The sequence below is a fragment of the Mauremys reevesii genome, linkage group 4 (genome assembly GCF_016161935.1).
Source record: "Mauremys reevesii isolate NIE-2019 linkage group 4, ASM1616193v1, whole genome shotgun sequence".
NCBI lineage: Eukaryota > Metazoa > Chordata > Testudines > Geoemydidae > Mauremys > Mauremys reevesii.
Genome location: NC_052626.1, coordinates 125,025,122 through 125,043,926, shown reverse-complemented (window position 1 = coordinate 125,043,926; position 18,805 = coordinate 125,025,122). Strand labels below are relative to the sequence as shown.

Below are 18,805 nucleotides of genomic sequence, written 5' to 3'. Positions count from 1 at the left end.
CAACCATATCCCAGACTTCCTAGTGCCCTCCTGAAATGCACCTGCTCTATCCCTTGGTTCATGGCACGGTGTGGGAAAACTTGACTATTCACCAGACTAGACTGTCCAGAGGACACATAGGATACTTTTGGTTAACTGCCACAGCACAAGTCCAGTAGGGTTGCATCCACACTGCAAAGCAATAAATAGGCCTTGCATCTTGGGTTCTAGCTTGACTTGAGTTCTGCCCCTCTACCCCCACAGGGTCCTGGAGCCCTTGGCTCAAGCCTTAGGTTAGTGTGATTTGTGTGTAGACTGGAAGGGGTGAAAGAAGGGTTAGACTTGAGCCTGAGTTCAAACCCCAGGCTGACACCACAGTGTAGACATACCTTAGAGTACAAAGTTAAGCCCCTGGGGCTCTCCCTTGCAGGACTGGGGGGCCAGGTTTGCACAGCGTTGGAATTTGTACTGTAACCCAACCAGCTGTTGAAAATCTCGCTTATCCTTGGAGTTTTTTTTGAAGTCGCTCATCAGTTTTGCCAACCGCACCCGCCCTCCTGCACCTGCCCTGCGCACTCTGATTGCTACAGGTCCCCCTCCCGCCCCTTATCCGTGTGGCCCTGTGCTATTGGCTGCTCTCAGTTTACCTGCCCCTCCCCCCCGCTCCGCGGCTAGGCTTTCCATTTTTCTCATTGGTTCAGGGCCCTACCTTAGAACCAATCACAATCCCTTTCACCTGCCCTAGTTTTCTGCCTGCTCTTTGGCGGAGGAGGAAAAAAGTTTGGCTTTCGGCTTCAACTTTTTAGTCAGCTCCGAGGAGGCTATCGAAGTGGGCAAAGCGGCCGTTTGGGGACTTCGTTAAGCCCCCCAAAGGATCGAGGAATTTATTTCAATGCAGTATTGCGCTTATTGCAACAGCTGGAGGCAATGCACCGATTGCATCAACTGCATTCTCTGCATGCCTTGCTGCTGTTGCAGTAGTTGTAAGCATGGCAGCCAGCAGTGATTGCATTAGCCGGGGGCAGTGCATGCTTTGCATTAGCTGTATTCCCATGTATTGCACTGCTTGGACAACTTGCTCGCTTTGCAACCACTAGTTGCATTTGTCGTATGCCTCGCACCAGCTGCATTCAGTGCACCAGTTGCGTGCCCTGGCCCGGCTGCATTAATCTCTGCAGTTGGGTTAATTGCACGGGGGCAGCATGACTGCCAAGCAGCGCAAAGCAGGCAGAGGACGGACTGAGAACAATGCTGGGGCTCTCGTTGCTCCGGGCCGGATGGAAGAGAGGGCGGCCGGGGGTCCCAGACACAGGGAAGCCTGGGCTTGGAGGTGCCGAGCCGTGCTGGGGCTGCTGCTGCTCGGAGTGGCCGCCGCCGGGGTGGCCGTCCTGGGCTGGCTGCTTGTGCACCAGCTGGAGACGCTGGAGCAGCTGCGAGAGACCGTGGAGAAGCTGCGGGGCCGCCTGGAGGAGCTGGAGGTGCTGAAGGAGCAAGTGCAGAGGACGAGAGAGCAGGTAGCGGGGTGTTCGGGGGCGCAGCTTAGGGGGTGGGAGTTAGCTCTCCCTAGCTGTAGTTTGTATTCTTCACCTCTGAGCCCCTTGTGTGTCCTCCTGGCCTGTTCTAAATCAATGTCCTCTTCTATCTCTGCACCCTGGATATCCTGTCTACACCCCATGATCAGAGAAACGAGGAACAGCCGCTCCCGAGGCTCCCCCAGCTGTGTGCAGGATAAGGGAGGGAGGCTTGTGAAAGAAAGTAGGGCTGTTACTTTTGGTCCAAAATCAGGAACATACTTGAGAATGATGATGGACGTGACACAGATAGAATCCCCAAACTCCCCCCACCCCCCCCGCCGAAATTCGTAGCTATGGTTTCCCAAATTGTAACTATCCATGGATTAGTGGGACAGGAACGCATATTGTGTGAGCTGAGACACTAGGATGGTTTCTTCTCTTGACCTGCCTGCAGCAGGACACGATGGGTTAATAGAGCTGACTTCCATATTAGGATGGAAATGTGCTCAGTCTGTGTATCAAGCATTCTGTGGGTGAATTTAGTGGCATGAACAAAGGAACTCTGGCCTGGTTGTCAGTCTCTTTATTACACATCATAGGCTGGACTGCTAGGTCCAGGGTGAGATGCACTGGGGAGTAGGACTGGAATGGTATTGGGCTGAGGGGAGCTGGCATTACTGTATGGAGGAAGCTTCTTGGCATGTACCTGCACTGTTACTGGGTTTGTCCAATTCTTGCTATTGCAGGCATTGAAATTCATTTGTGGCTGTGTGGTAACGACTCACTAAAGGAGTGTGCCTCTTGGGACAGAGCTTCTACCCATCTGGGACACACACATTCTTCCCCTGGTTCTCTCTCTGGGGCAGTGCAGCTCCCCACAGTCCCTTGTTCTGGGCTCTGTAATTGTGGCCCAGCCCTATGTTCCTTCACTGAAGTTACTGAGACCATCATGTGTTGGAGGGCAGCAGAATCTATTGCTGTTTATCATCAAGTGCTTGGGCTGCATGTAAGGACGGGTGATGTCTCTATATGACATAAGCTTTAGACACATTTGGCATATGCACCACAAATTATTTCAAGTGCAGTGACTCAGGTCAGTGGTTCTCAACCAGGGGTAAGTGTACCTCTGGGGGTACTCACAAGTTTTCCAGGGGTACATCAACTCATCTAGTTATTGGCCTAGTTTTACAACAGGCTACACAAAAAGCACTAGCAAAGTCCATACAGACTAAAATTTCATAGACAATGATGTGTTTATTAGGGTTACCATATTTGAACATTCAAAAAAGAGGACACTGCATGGGGGGGTATCGGCCTCACCCACAGTCCTCCCTCCCTCTTCCCACGCTCCACCCCCACTGCTCCAGGTCCCGCCCCCTGCCTGCTCGGCCCTGCCACCGCAGCCCTCCTCACTCCCTGGCCTGCCGCTGGCTTGCTGCGTCCCTCCTCAGTCCCCCACCCACTGCTTGCCTCCTCCCACCTGCCACTCACCTCCTCACTCCCCTGCCAGAAACCCCCATGCCCACCCCGAGAACCCCCGCGTGCCGTTGGCTCGCTGCTTCTTGCCTCCTCATCCCTGCCTGCCCACTCACTGCAGGCTTGCTCGCCTCTTCAACCCCTGCTGCTGGCCTTTCCCCCCCTCCCCCCACTCACCCCTCACCTACATAGGGTGACCAGATGTCCCATTTTATAGGGACAGTCCCAATATTTAGGGCTTTTTTTTATGTGGGTGCCTATTAGCCCCCACCCTCTGTCCTGATTTTTCACACTTGCTATCTGGTCACCCTACACCTACTCAACCCCTGTTGCTCACTGCTCGCCTCTTCACCCTCCCCGTTTGCCAACTCATCCCTCCTGCCACAGGTCCCTCTCGCTCTTAGGATCATGGGCAGCCGAGAGGTCTCCACATGCTGCGCCCGCCACAAGCGCACGCTCCGTGGCTCCCATTGGCCAGGAAAAATGCCAATGAAAGCTGCCTGAGCCGCGGAGTGGGGCTTGCAGGTGCCGGCAGCGTGCAGAGAGCCCTCTGTGCACCCCCCCCCCCCCGACCTGACCCAACCCTAAGAGCCAGAGGACCTGCCGGGAGGCGAGGTGGGGAGTCCTGGCGGCGCTTACCTGGGGTGGCTCCAGGGAAGCATCCGGCAGGTCCCTCTAGCTCCTAGGGTTGGGTTGGGTTGGGTGTGGGGGGCGTGGAGGGCTCTCTGCTCGCTGCCGGCACCTGCAAGCCCCGCCCCCACCACTCTGATTGGGCAGGAGGGAGCTGGTGCAGCATGTGGAGACCCCCTCCGCCTCTGTGCCTAGAGGCCTCCCACACTGCAGTTTCCTGTGGGCGGGTGCTGGGAGCTGCCCCTGGAAGCGCCGCCAGCCCTGGGACTTTGGACTTAGGGTTACCATATGTCCATATTTTCCCGAATGTTTTTTGATATTTTAAAAATTCCGGACGGTGATTTAAGAACTAAAAAGCCGGACATGTCCAGGAGAATACGGACGTATGGTAACCCTATGTTTATACCGCTCTGTGTACTATACAATGTAAATAGAGTATATCCCAATTGATTTATTTCATAATTACTGAAAAAATGCTTACTATCTCATTTTTATCATATAACTGTGCTGTGACACTTATATTTTTATGTTAAGTTTTTTAAGTGAGGTGAAACTTGGGGGGTAGACAAGACAAGCCAGACTCTTGATGGGGTACAGCAGTCTGGAAAGGTTGAGAACCACTGTCCTCTGCATTCACCGCAGATGAATACCAAGGTCTTCAAAATAGCCCTCAAAAGAGGGCTTACGTGTGTGATGGGTTGGATCACAGAAACCACCTGGGAGCTGCCGCCCGACGTGCCAAGACTACTTTTACCCCTGCTTTCCCTGCCAGCTCAGGACCCCAGCACCCTGTCTTGCTGAGCCAGACACACCCGTCTGAATTACTTGCCCCAAAGCTGCAGGTTTACCTGAAAGCCGCTAACAGAACTGTGCTTGTCTTTAGCACTCAGATGCCCAACTCCCAATGGGGTCTAAACCCAAATAAATCCATTTTACCCTGTATAAAGCTTATGCAGGGTAAACTCATAAATTGTTCTCCCTCTATAACACTGATAGAGAGAGATGCACAGTTGTTTGCTCCCCCAGGTATTAATACATACTCTGAGATAATTAATAGGTAAAAAGTGATTTTATTAAATACAGAAAGTGGGGTTTAAGTGGTTCCAAGTAGTAACAGAGAGAACAAAGTAAGTCACCAAGCAAAATTAAAAAAAAAAATTGCGCAAATCTATGTCTAATCAAACTGAATACAGATAAGATCCTCACCAGTTCCAGAAGGCTCCCTTTTACAGACTAATCTCCTTTTAGCCTGGGTCCAGCAATCACTCGCACCCCTTGCAGTCACTGTCCTTTGTTCCAATTTCTTTCAGGTATCCTGGGGGGGGGTGGAGAGGCTCTCTCTTTAGCCAGCTGAAGACAAAATGGAGGGGTCTCCAGGGGTTTAAATAGACTTTCTCTTGTGGATGGAGACTCACTCCTATCCAAAGTCCAGCTCCAAGATGGAGTTTAGGAGTCACCTGGGCAAGTCACATGTCCATGCATGACTCACAGTTTTTACAGGTAGCATCCATTGTTTACATGCTACCTTGAATGTCCTCAAGTAGACTTCTTGTGTGGATTGGAGCATTCCAAGATCCATTGTCCTTTAAGTGTTTCTTGATTTAGGTACTTAATTTCAACATTCCTTTCTCCAGGAACTGACCAAATGCTCTACTAAGGTTATTTAGAAATTAAGCCAGTACGCAGCCAACATTCATAACATTTATAACTTCGAATACAAAAATGATACATGCATACAAATAGGATTAATACATTCAGTAGATCATAACCTTTACCGAGATATGTTACATGGCATATGCAGCATAAAACACATTCTAAGCATATTTCCATAAAGCCTTATGAGAGGTACCATCACAACGTGGTACCTAGGTATTGTCGTCCCGTCTCTCTTCCCCCCCCCCCCCCCACGGGATGGGTTTTACCCTTGGTAGGCAGGCATTGACGGGCCAGTGGTCTGACTCAAAAGCAGGGCAGAGGACTGGTCTTATTCAAAGTGTCCAATGCCTTATGCTTCAGAGGAGGGTGCTGGAGAAACCTGTTACTTGCTTTGTTGGTTGTGTTGGTGTTGAAGTGAGCTTTGTTGGCTACAAAATGAAGACCCAAATCCTCTCTCGACTTCCTGCTTGGATGTAGGCTACTGCTTTATAGTGGTTATGAGTATAACGTACTGGCAGGCTTTGCCATTTTGGCTTCTTATCCTAGGAGTGATGTCTTGTCTCTTTTTAAAACCTCACTTTATGTAATGGGAAGGACTCCATTAGTGACTCAAGAACAGCCATGCAACTCCCTGGCCCCCAGCTATGAAAACTTTACAGGTTGCTGGTTAATGTATAAAGCACAAGCTGAAGACGCGTTATTTTCTTAATGCTGCATCTTGAGTCCCATAGGCCTATTTCTCCCCTCCCCCCCCCCCCGCACACCTTTTAAAAACACAGTATTTAGAGTTTGGTAGCACAAGGGGTGAGGTGGAATTAATTCCCTATAAATTTTTTTCCCCCTTTTTAATCCTGCTAGTGTATTGACAGTTGGTGGGAAATTGTGGCTGGGCTAGAGGGTCAGGAAGGAAATGCTCGCTGTTGATCAGTAATTAGTCCCCTTGCTAAGCTGTGAACAGAGTTGCTGAGTGAGCCGGGGGGTGGGGGTGGGGTTGCCCCGCTAGTCGTCCTCTGTCAGAAGGTTGTTATGGCCTGGCCCATAGTTGCCCTAGGAAGGAAAATGGGAATGGAGGCTACAGAATGACATGCTGACTGATATTGTTTCCTTGTGCTACCAGGCCCCCCACAGCTTGCGCCTCTCTCTCGTTGGGGCAGGGACCGTTTTTTGTTCTGTTGCCTACAGTGCCTAGCAGGATGGGTCCCTGTCCATGACTGGGATTCCTACACATGGCAGTAATACAGCTAATCTCTAACAACAGAGGAGGCAACAGATACGCTTCCATTGTGGAGGAGAGGAAAAGGGGTGTGTCTGGTGCTAGTTGCCATATTGGGGGTGTCATCGTACCAGACCCTCTTCTCCCCCCGCCCAGCCCGTGTGTGATTAGACTTGTGTGCATGCATGCACCATGCTTGTGAGAAATTTCACATCTGGGCCGTTATTCACAGCTGTCTATCCAAGACTCTGAATATGCTGGAAGGAAGGATGCAGCCCTTGGCAGCTGTGCCATGTTGTTTTCTAACAAGGGGCAGGCACCCAAACATGAACCCGTTTTTTTTTTTTTTTTATTATTTTTTAAAGCTCGGTGACTGTGCACCTGATGTATTCACAGCAGTGTGAGGGTCCACTCCCCGTGGAGTGACTCTGCATTACTAGGGGTCTATGCTTGTGTGGGTGTGTGGGCAGCGCTCTCCCTCACTGATAGGCCACGTGGCTAGAATTTGCAGAAGGACAGAAGCACCCACAGCTGGGGCCAGTTTTTTCATGTGAGCTTGGCATATTGGGAGCTGAGCTCTCCTGAAAATTTAACCGTAAATGTCACAGTGGGAGCTGCTGGGTGCTGAGCTTTCAAAAAGCCCAGCACTGTGCACGCTCCCCAGTGTCTGCAGAGACTCTTCAGTGAATGTAACCATGCTGTTATCTTGCATTTATAGGTCTCCCTTAATCCAAAGCGAACTACATGCACCTAACGCTGCCAGAATGCAGCACCACCTGGGGTGGAGGATAGCAATTGACTAGCGGACAGTCAATCGCAGAGCTGAGACGGTGCAAGAAATATTAATTATCCAGTGACCAGTGGAGCAAACTCCTGCTTTCAGACAGGTCTTTGGTCTCTACTCAAAGCCCAACGCGCAGGAAACTACTGAGAACTGTATTTATCTATCTTGACTGGTCAGAATTGGTCCTGCTGGGATGTGAACCTATAGCTCCAGAAGTGAAGATGTTTTACAGCTGAATCAGAGACTTCAGAGCCATCCCTCCTGGCCTGAGAAGGTGATGGGGTATGCTGGCCACAGACTCCAAAATCATAGCATCGGGACAACAGAATGTAACCTTGTCCCCTTCTTCCGAAACTTGCGTGGGAAAGCCCCACTCATGCCTGGGAGGAGAGAAGTATATTTTCCACCTCCTGCCATTCAGTGGCTGTTGGTTACTACTAATAATATCCATCTGCTTGTTCAGTTTCACCAAAACTGTGGAGTGTAAAGCAATCCAGCAGTGACTGCACAGTTGTATTTGCGTAACTCTGCATAACCAGTCAATGCTGCCAGGGTTCCTTCCCCACTCTGAATTCTGGGGTACAGATGTGGGGACCCGCATGAAAGACCCCCTGAGCTTATACTCTACTAGCTTAAGTTAAAACCTTCCCAAGTCACAAGTTCCACCTTGTCCTTGATCGCTGCCACCGCCAAGTGTTTTAAACATTCAGGGAGGGCCTACCTCCCCCAAAATATTCCCTCCAAGCCCCTACACCCCCTTTCCTGGTGAGGCTTGAGAATAATATCCTAACCAATTGGTTACAAAGTGAGCACAGATCAACCCCCTTGGGTCTTTAGGACACTGAAAAACAATCAGGTTCTTAAAAGAAGTTTATTTTAAAAAAATAAATAAAAGAATCACCTCTTTAAAATTAGGATGGAAGATAACTTTTCACAGGGTAACAAAAAGATTCCAAACACAGAGGATTTCCCCTCTAGGCAAAACTTTAAAGTTACAAAACCAGGGTTAAACCTCCCTCTTAGCACAGGGAAAACTTGCAAGCTAAAACAAAAGATAATCTAACGCATTTCTTTGCTATTACTTACTATTTCTGCAATACTAGATGCTTAGTTCAGATATTGCTGAAGGAGATGTATTTACACTGCCCTGGTTCCTTTGCTGACTTCGAGAGAACAAAACAAAGACACAAACAAGAACCTTCCCCCACAGATTTGAAAGTATCTTCTCCCCTTATTGGTTCTTTTGGTCAGGTTATCTGAGCTTCTTAACCCTTTAGAGGTAAAAGAGGAATTAACCCTTTACAGGGTAAAGAGGGATTTTATGCTACCCTTAGCTGTATGTTTATGACAAATGCCTACACAGAAGTAAAGTGAATACAGTTGGCACATAATCCGTTCCAAAGTGGTCCATCATTTTAAGTAAGTAAGCACCTACAATTCTCCGTTCACATTCACTTTTCCTGGTATCCTACCCCTGTTGCACAGCCCAACGTGCTTCTGGGCTGCTGTCGTAGCATATTATACCTGGGGAAAGGGCTAGAACAATGTGTTCCCAAGTGGCCACTGATTTTTGGTGCCCAACTTGAGACCTCTCAGCTCTAATATCGCCCCCCCCCCCCACCAAAATCAGTGGCCCCTTGTCACTCAGGCCAAGGCTAGATGGAGTGCTAGAGCTGGGATTAAAATCCTTCAATCCTGACTTGTGGTCTCCCTAGTTTAACTACTAGAGACTTCTGTATGGTGGTGGGTTGACCCCTCTCTGCGGTTGGAGAGTACTGGTAACTTTCCAGCCAGCTGCACTGTTCTGAATGTAACTAAAATGAACTAAGTTCTCTGGTCTGGACACTGAAAGCATTTGCCTTCAGCTGTTTAGATTTGTTGAGGCCTTTCTTTAAGGGCTAGTGCAGGTTCTCGGAGGAATTTCCTGTCCCTTTATAAGAGTTCCTGTTTATTTAGAAACACGCATTGCACAAAAGTGTCCTAAATCAACACCAGATGTGCTACTTCTGCTGCTGTTCCCTTACATAACTCTACATTCCATCCCTGCATGCTTATCACAGTCACAGTAACATGCTGGGGGAGGGCGGGGGAACAGATAAGCTAGCTGACTTCTGACCTGTCCACGGGGCTTTCACTTGCTCTCTAGTTCTTTCTGTCAATGCAGTCTTTTCTCAACAGGGCTACTCGCCTCCCTTGCTAGTTAAATATTTAATAAGGCAGTTTGTCCTGCTGTGGGTAAGGTTTGGGTAATAACCCTTTATACATTGATCCTAGTTAGCAGATAACTCAGTGGTCACTGACTGAACACTGCTCCAGCAGCCCCCTCTTGAATTCCTTTCTGAGAGGGCTGGAGGCTAAGGAGAAGTGAGCCAGCTGGCAGGAACTGTTAATCTGAAAGCCTGTTCTCTGCACTGGCACTCTGCAGTGTTACCAGAAGCAGTTTCATAGAATCTTCGGGTTGGAAGGGACCTCAGGAGGTCATCTCCTCCAACCCCCTTCTCAGAGCAAGACCAATCCCCAACTAAATCATCCCAGCCAGGGCTTTGCCAAGCCTTAAAAACCTCTAAGAAAGGAGATTCCACCACCTCCCTATATAACCCATTCCAGTGCGTCACCACCCTCCTAGTGAAAAAGTTTTTCCTAATATCCAACCTAAACCTCCCCTACTGTAACTTGAGACCATTGCTCCTTGTTCTGTCATCTGGTACCACTGAGAACAGTCTAGATCCATCCTCTTTGGAACTCCCTTTCAGGTAGTTGAAAACAGCTATCAAATCCCCCCTCATTCTTCTCTTCTGCAGACTAAACAATCCCAGTTCCCTCGGCCTCTCCTCATAAGTCATGTGCTCCAGCCCCCTAATCATTTTTGTTGCCCTCCGCTGGACTCTTTCCAGTTTTTCCACATCCTCCTTGTGGGGTGGGGCGCAAAACTGGACACAATACTCCAGATGAAGCCTCACCAATGCCGAACAGAGGGGAATGATTACGTCCCTCGATCTGCTGACAATGCTCCTACTTATACAGTCCAAAATGCTGTTAGCCTTCTTGGCAACAAGGGCACACTGTTGACTCGTATTCAGCTTTTCGTCCACTGTAACCCCTACGTCATTTTCTGCAGAACTGCTGCCTAGCCACTCGGTCCCTAGTCTGTAGCAGTGCATGGGATTCTTCCGTCCTAAGTGCAGGACTCTGCACTTGTCCTTGTTGAACCTCATCAGGTTTCTTTTGGCCCAATTCTCCAATTTGTGTAGGTCCCTCTGTATCCTATCCCTACCCTCCAGCGTATCTGGAGGGTAGGGATAGGATCCCTACTCCTACTCCTCCCAGTTTAGTGTCATCTGCAAAGTTGGGATGGGGGGGGGGATCTATGACCCCAGGACAGACAGATTATTGGTTTGGCAGGAAGGACTAGCCAGTTTGGTAACGGGATACAGTGTCTTCCATTCTCAATCAATAGTGACTGGAAGTGATTGCCAGCTCTCAGCTTTCACATATGTGTGAGGGGGGCCAGTCCAGGACCTGGTGGGCAGATCTGCCCGATAGAATCCAGCAAGGCCTTGGGATACCACGTTGAATTTACCAAGGTAGACTCCCTAAACTGGCCTCTTTGCTGGCAATTTCTGCGTAGTGGCTGAAAACTCAACAGACCACCAGGCGGCCGAACCCCAGAGGAGTTCCCTGCAGGGTAGGACTGAGATGTATTAGTCGGGGGGGGGGAAAATGCACTTCCACTGCTTAACTAAAGAGCTCTGTTCTCCAGGACTGTACCCGCTCCTGTGCTCCCTGTCTGTCACTGAAGTCTTCATATTCCAGTTTAGCAAGCAAGGACTTTTTTTTTTTTTCCCTTTGACCCACCTAAACAAAATGCTGTGCAGCTGATAGCACTTTATCTATAGCTAAAATCAGCCCACTGAAAGCTAGAGTTCCCTGGTTCTGGTGCTCCTGGCTGTTTGTAGTGATAGCAGGTTTAAAAATAGTTTAGGTTTTTGGGTTTTTTATTTGACGTCCTTTCAATTTTCCCCCATTAATGCTGAGTGTTTGTTTCCTGCAGCTCCTGCCCTGAGAATAGCCTCTGCTTGCACACAAGAACCTTGAAACGGAAGCAAAGAGCAGCAAGCATCCTAGGGGCCAGCTAAAATCTGTTGATTTTCCTGACAGGTTTGCTTTTAATGAGTGTTCAGCTCTGTAAGATGGTAATATAGATGTCTGTGCTAAGGTAGGACAGTTCTATTTTAGGAAAAAATTGAGTCCATTAGAGCCTACAATTAGACCGTAGCTTGGTCTAGTGGGTGATGACAGGCTGCTAAAATCTTTTGCAGCTCATTTCTGGGATTTGCCCTGTATAATCCTAAACCCTGTAAATGAAACCTGAGATTGAATGTTGTGTACTGGTCCCAGCAGCTACAGCCTCCTGACTGAGAAGCCCCTTGTATTTTATTTGCATCTTTTTTTGAAGCCTGTTGTATGTTGCTTCTTTCAGTATCAATACCAGAGAGAGAGTGGCACAGATTGTGGATTAACACCTCCCAAAATGGAGGGTTGGTAGGCTGGCTGGCTGCAGGGTGTTTGTACTATGGCTGGACACACTGAAATCTGGCTTGATGTTTAGTTGATTTGTCTAGTTTTGTAAAATGTTTTCACAATTTAAAAAAAATCCCTTTTTAAATGTCTAAATATTCCCTGCTTGTTGGGAACCAAATGTAACCTTGGGGAGAGCCTGAAAAGACGTGGCCTGTAAAAGCAAAACTGACTCTATTTGTTTGTTTTGTTATCCAAGTGTGGAGGGAAGTAGGGGCAGCACTGGATTTTTACAGTGTCACGTCCAATGATCATTCTAAGGGGCTGTAAATGTAGAGATGAAGGAACTTGCTTACAAACAAGTTTTAAGCTGATGGCTCCATTGAGCACTTGCTCTGCAGAGACCCCTCCAGATCCCTGCCTGTGACTCTGGAACAACTGTAGAAGAGGCCCCCAGAGAACCCTTCCTGGGTGGACATTGGTCTAATGCATGTTGTGATGGGATGTTTTGAGCCAAAGCTTCAAAAGCGGCACATTCATTTTGGGTACCCAGCTTGAAACACCAAAGTCTGATTTTCAGAGGTGCCGAGCACCCCCAGTTCTGGCAGGAAGTCGGTGAGGTGTGAGATTTGGCTTTCAAAAGGTGTCACCACTCTCTTGAAAACGCTGGCTGCCAGAGTTAGTGTGTGCTCAGTGGATCCCCATGTTGTGCAGACAGGATCAATAAAGCTCCTAGAAGTGGCCCTTACTGCATTTTGGTGCTTTGATATCTAGACATACGCACACTTGCAAAATCCTCATTGCAAGCTATATATAATTTTTAAGGCGCTCCTAGTAACCAGGGACGTGACCCTGGCAGCAGCAAGCCAGCCATTGCAGTTGAGATGCGCAGCCAAAGTTGCTCTCGAAATTTCTGGTTCTCAGTTAAGCTTGCTCTGCTGGCTTTGCTAGTGGTTCAGGCACTAGCCTGGGACTCGGATGACCTGGTTCAGTTTTCTGCTTTGCCACCATCTTCTTGTTTGATCTTGGGCACGTCCCAGGGCCGGATCAGCAAAAGTACTTAGACACCTCAAGGGTCAGATAGGCGCCTCTTGGGATTCACAAGAGCTCCTGAAGCAGGCGAGGTGCCTGGCTGGAGTTTTGAACCCCACGAGGTGTGTCTCTGCACCTTTAGGTACTTAATACCGGTGCAAATCTGTGTCTCAGTTCCCCACTGTGCCCCATCTGCCCCCACCCAGGGTGTGTGAGACAGCAAATCCATTACAGACTGTGACGTGCTCGGATACTGTGGTGTTGGGGGACCCACACAAGTGCCTGCGATTAACCCTTACTACCCTTGTAGTTAGGACCAGGCTAATCCTGGCCCAAATGCCTCACTTTCTGGTTGACCTCTCTCGGCCTAGGTCTTAGAGAGAGGCTGTTCATGAGCAGCTGCTGTGACTGGAGGGAGGCAGGGGCAGGGGCAGCGGCAGCAGACTCTTGGTGCTGTGGTGCCTGCTGTTACTCCTCTTCCTCTCAGGACTTGGCTGCCATTGGAAGGATGGGGGTCTCCTCTCCTCCTGTCCCTGCGCGCGCGCTCTCGCGCTCTCTCTCTGTCTCAACCCATTCTTCCCACTGAGGAGGCTTTACCCCATGCCTTTCCTATTGGTGGCCAGTGGCAGGTGTCCCAGGCCTGGCCTCGTCTCTCTGGCTGTCCCCAGGTCCCAGAACACCCTCCTCACACTGTCTCTCTCTTTCCTTCCAAGCTGTCTGTCACAGCGGAGCTGGAGCGGCGACTCTCTGACCTGGAGCTGGCCCAGATGCTGTCTAGGCAGAAACTGGAGCGAGCCTCTGCCGCTGCTGAGCGCATCGTGGCCTCTGACCCTATCAGCAAGCTTGCCGCCTTCCAGGTGGAAGTGAAGCAGGCCATCAGCGAGCTGAGAGGAGAGCTCCCCTCCGGGACTGAGCTGCAGAGCCAGCTGGAGCAGCTGAGAACCACCGAGTTGGAGATGCTGAGGCAAGAGGTGGCTAGGCTCTTGTCGTCGGGTTCCAGGCTGGAGCAGAGCGTGGCCTCATTGACCGGCTCCCTCACCAGTGCCCAGAGAAGCCTGGAAGAGAAGGCTCATAGCCTGCAAGCCATGCAGCAGGAAGCAGAGCACGCGAAGGTGGCTGGCGAGAGATTGGAGAACGACATTGGCTCCCTCTCAGCCCGGACCTTCGTCCTGGAGGGAAGCCTCAACCGCACCACGCTGCTGGCACGTGCCCTGCAGCTGCAGCTGGAGCAGAACAGCAAGGCTCTGGCTGGGCTGCAGGAAGTGGCAGCAAATCAGAGCAGGAGCGACAGCTCTGAACCTCAGCAGCTGGAGAACCTCCGGTATGATGGCCACTTGAGGCTGATGTTTGTTACGTGTATTGCAGTAGCGCTGAGAGGCTGGGCCCCATTGTGCTAGGTGCAGTACAAATGGTCCCTGCCCTGGAGCATGGGATTTGAACATCTCTGGCCAAGTGGAGCCCTGCAGAGCCCTCATCACAGAGGGCAGAGCTATGTGCCAGATCTGAAGGGCTTAACAGCAAAGCAGGTGTGGCATTGTTGAGGGGACATGGCTAAAATCAAGGGGATACAGTTCAGAGCAGAGCGTTTGCCCTGAATACAAGAGAGGCTTCCCGACAGAGAGACCTGCCTGGAGAAGTCTCTGGAGGGAGGTGGCGTTCACGCCATCGCTTGGGACACACGCAGATAAACTGGGTGGCTATGCTGGCGCTAGCTTAATCTAGTTAGCATGGGTAACAGCAGCGAAGATCCAGTGATAAGCTTCAGCACAGCCTAGCAATCAGACTACAAGTCACTGGGGCTCTGCTAGCCCACTCTGAAGCCTGTGCAGCTGAATGAAGAGCTGGAGTGAACTGTAGCCTTCTTCAGAGGCCATTAGAAAGCAGTCTGCCTCCTCCTTGCACTCACTGGAGGCTTGTATCTCAGACAGCCACTCAGCGTGCGAACGCCCAGTGGCATGTGAGCCAGCTCCATGGGGACCCGTGGGTCTTGACTCTGTTCTCTTGGCCTTCCAGGGTGCAGATCCAGCAGCTGAAGATGGAGAGATCAGCCACACAGGAGCAGGTGAATGAGGCGCTGCACAGCATTGCTGACCAGAGGAGAGAGCTGAAGGGCAGGATCTCAGAGCTGGAAACAACTATTCGTGCTCTTCAGGGCCATGTGACTCAGGTGAGGACTCCGGGCCACCATGCTATGGTCACTCCACTGTTGCCTAGGGAGAGGAACAAGCAGTACAGTAGAACCTCAGAGGTACGAACACCTTGGGAATGGAAGTTGTTCTTTCAAAAGTTTACAACTTAACTCTGACTTAATACAGCTTTGGAACTTTACTGTGCAGCAGAAAAATGCTGCTTTTAACCATCGTAATTTAAATGAAACAAGCACAGAAACAGTTTCCTTACCTTGCCAAATCTTTTTTTTTTAACTTTCCCTTCATTTTTTAGTAGTTTATATTTAACACAGTACTCTGCTGTACAGTCTGATTGTGTACTTGTGATTCCAAATGAGGGTGTGGTTGACCAGTTGGTTTGTAACTCTGGTGTTCTACTGTCCTGTTAGAGCTGGGGGAGACGCTGGCCGGGTGTCATAGGAGTTCAAAGATGAGATACAAAGCTGTCTAAGGGGTTGGAGGAACGAGCGTGATTCGTATTACATGATGAAGGGTGAGAGGAAACAGCTGCCCATGAGAACAGGCCGGGCCTGGCTATCGATCTCAGAAGGGCTGGAGGATGGGAGGGGGGACACATAGGTACTGGCTTTCTCCAGGCCCAGGGGGTGCTCAACCCCCCACTCCGCCCCAGGATCTGCCCTCTTCTCCCAAGTCCCCATCCCCGCCCCACCTCTTCCTTCCCTTCCATCCCCTCCCCTGAGCATGCCTCATCCCTGTTCCTCTCCCTTTCTCCCAGAGCCTCCCGCACACTGTGGAACAGCAGGCGGTAGGCACTGGGAAGGAAGGGAAGGAGCTGATTGGCGGGGCTGGCAGGAGGCACTGGAGAGGAGGAAGAGGGGAGCTGCCTGCTGGTGGATGCTCCCAGGCTGGAGCACCCATGGAGTCTTCGCCTATGCGGGGGACAGACATGGAATTGCAGATTTAAAAATGAATGCAACTGATGTGCTGTGATCACTGTAAAATGCTGTTACTTCAGGCAGTGTAGGGCAGGCTGCATCCAAAGAGATGGGTCTTGATGATACATGTCCTGCAGAACGCACAAGTGAGGGCTTCTGCATCACAGCTCCGCGCTGGGCTCTGGAGGTTTATCGGTTTGTAGCGAGCTGGCTGGGCTCATGGAATGTGACGTTATTTTGGTAGCAGAATCCCCTGGTTTTACTTCCCAGCAGAATTTCTCAGCTCTTGGGTGTGGAGATGCGGGGGAGCTTTACAGCTCAGTACCTGGATATCCTTTGGGGAGGGGGATCTGCAGTACAGTTAGTCACGTGAGTTTCTGGGTTGGGCCTAAACCCACCAAAGCAAATACCTGCAGTGAGGAGGAATGCCGGAACTGGGCTTTAGGAGCCCTAAGAGTGCAGATGTGGGCAGTGCTGCTCCCTGCAGTGCAGGAGGATGTGCAGGTCTTGGAACCAAAAGCAGAGGATTTCAGTCTCCAGTGCCGTTCGCTTTGCTAGAAAGCCCTTCACCTGGCCCCTCCCTGGACCCTGCGGGAAGTGGAACTCTCCAGCGGTGCCATCTGCAAGCAGGGAATATCCAGGCAACCACATACACGGGTGTGTGAGAGCCCCTTGCAGGGCGAGAGGCGCATGTCCTTGGCTAGGAAGCTGGGGTAGCTCCCAGCCCCACAGGGAGGTCACAGCATGTGGCTGTGACCATGCCTCTCACTGTGCACTGTTCTGAGGAAGCCTGTGCCTGGAGCAAAGAGTCTGTCCCATGCCCCGGATTTCCTCTCTTTCTTCAGGTGGAGCTGGGCATGGTCAGTCTGAACACACAGCTCTCTGGTGCAGTGGAGCAGCAGCTGCAGGGTCTAAAGCTTGGGATGGCCAATCTGGAGAGCAGCCTGGGCACCAGCCTGCAGCAGTGTAAGAGCAAAATCCCTTCCTCGAGCATGGGGGTGGGCTAGGGGGGACCCACAGACTGAACGACGTTGGGAGCCACCCCTGCCGCGTGTTCTGCTTGCTCATCAGGTGGGCTTGTGCATGCACCTCTCTGCATGCTGCTTGGGAACCAGAGATGGAAGCCAATTGGGTCTCTTCTCTTCCAGTGCTCGGTGGCTCAACCTTGTGCAGACTTCAATGGTTGGGGGATGTTTGCCCCCGGGCACGGGATGGGGAAGAAGTCCATAGACCATCGAGTGCACTGTTATTGCGGCAGTCGTGTTGTCCGTGAGCTTTGACACCAGCCCAGCAGGCCCCTTTGGCTGTCCCTGCACAGGCTCTGTTTAACCTACCCCCTGCCCTCAAAACACCCAATTGGAGTGATTTCTAACTAGCACAGAAGATGCTGAGATCTGTCTTAAGCCCACGCTGGGTCCCAGTGCCTGCTCCCATCACTGTCTGTCTAACAGGGTGTTTGTGCAGCAGGTCCCCATTGCACGTGTCCATTGTTACCAGATTTGTCTATTACTTTTGGGTATGCTTGTTTATTAAGAGCAGCAGAGAGTCCTTTGGCCCCTTATAGACTAACAGATGTATTGGAGCATGAGCTTTTGTGGGTGAATATGAAACCTCATTTATTAAGGTTACTTTTGGGGGGGGGGTTTCTGTAATTCCATCAGTGTATTGCTTGTGTCACTTGTGTTCTCACACGGAGCTCTGCTTCTCCCTGCTGCAAGTTCCCTTCCAATGGAACTATCCTGCAGGACCTTGGTTCCCCAGGGCTGGGTTCGTACTCGGGTTCGTACTCACATTCACACACACACTCATTCACGCTCTCTCTCAACTGGGTCGTGCAGCACTTCCAAGCTGCCATCTTCATATGTCCCAGGTAGGAACCCATGTGATGAGCAAACCCCAAAGAATTTTTAGGCACTGCAGGGATCTGTAGCTTAGGTATGAGGAGCGTTGCTGCAAAGCGAATGGGGACGCCAAAAAATACCCACAAGGGTGGGGAAAGAGAGGGAAGCAACCAGCTTAATCATGGAAGTTATTTATTGCCAGGTAATAACCATACGAGGGAAGCCAAACAAAACAGTGATGATATTAAATCTAATTTACATTTGATTATAAAAGTCAAGTTTAGAAAACTATAACTGATCACACAAGTCAGGGTCAGAAGGCTACACCTAGAGAGAGAGGTGGGTTCTCACCACTCCATGAAGCTTGAATTGATCGAGGGTCCCAGGTGGTGGTGGTACCGAGGGTCCAGAGTGCTGGAGACAGGCAGAGGCCCCAGCATGATCAGTCAGGAGAAGATGAAGTCCCAATGGAACTTATGCAGATATTGGATCCAGGCTTCAGAGCACTTACTTGAGCCATGGGTAGGGGTTTTTGTAGGGACACAACAATGGTTCAAGGGAGAACACTAGATTTGTTTATGGGTAAACTGTTGGCTCAAGGGAGAATACCAAAGTTGTTTTGTTCAGGCTAGACAATGGGAACTGATCATTCCTGGCTATGGGCAGTGTTCCTTGGAGGGAGCTCACAATGCAATTAGGGAGCTTCACTATTTTGGATACCAATAAAGGATATGAGGAAAGCGGTGGATGTGATATAGCTTGACTTTAGCAAAGCTTTCGATACGGTCTCCCACAGTATTCTTGCCAGCAAGTTAAAGTATGGATTGAATCAATGGGCTATAAGGTGGATAGAAAGCTGGCTAGATCATCAGGCTCAACGGGTAGTGATCAAAGGCTCGCTGTCTAGTTGACAGCCAGTAGCAAGTGGAGTGCCCCAAAAGTCGGTCCTGGGGCCGGTTTTGTTCAATATCTTCATTAATGATCTGGAGGATGGCATGGACTGCACCCTCAGCAAGTTTGCAGATGACACTAAACTGGGAGAAGTGGTAGATATGCTGGAGGGTAGGGCTAGGATACAGAGGGACCTAGACAAATTGG

At 50.3% G+C, this 18,805-nt stretch overlaps 1 protein-coding gene across 2 annotated transcripts in view; it reads left to right on the top strand.

Annotated features, from left to right (window-relative positions):
* The first annotated feature begins 707 nt into the window (after window positions 1-707).
* Window positions 708-18,805, top strand: part of LOC120404735 (myosin-11-like) — a 30,012-nt gene continuing 11,914 nt past the window's right edge. Inside the window, exons 1-4 of one of the 2 annotated variants that reach the window (XM_039537683.1) lie at window positions 711-1,493; window positions 13,516-14,123; window positions 14,816-14,969; window positions 16,712-16,832. In XM_039537683.1, coding sequence (XP_039393617.1) covers window positions 1,182-1,493; window positions 13,516-14,123; window positions 14,816-14,969; window positions 16,712-16,832 — 1,195 coding nt within the window. In that variant the 5' untranslated portion in view covers window positions 711-1,181. Of the gene's footprint in view, window positions 1,494-13,515; window positions 14,124-14,815; window positions 14,970-16,711; window positions 16,833-18,805 lie in introns of both variants that reach the window. The other variant, XM_039537684.1, reaches the window with a different exon arrangement.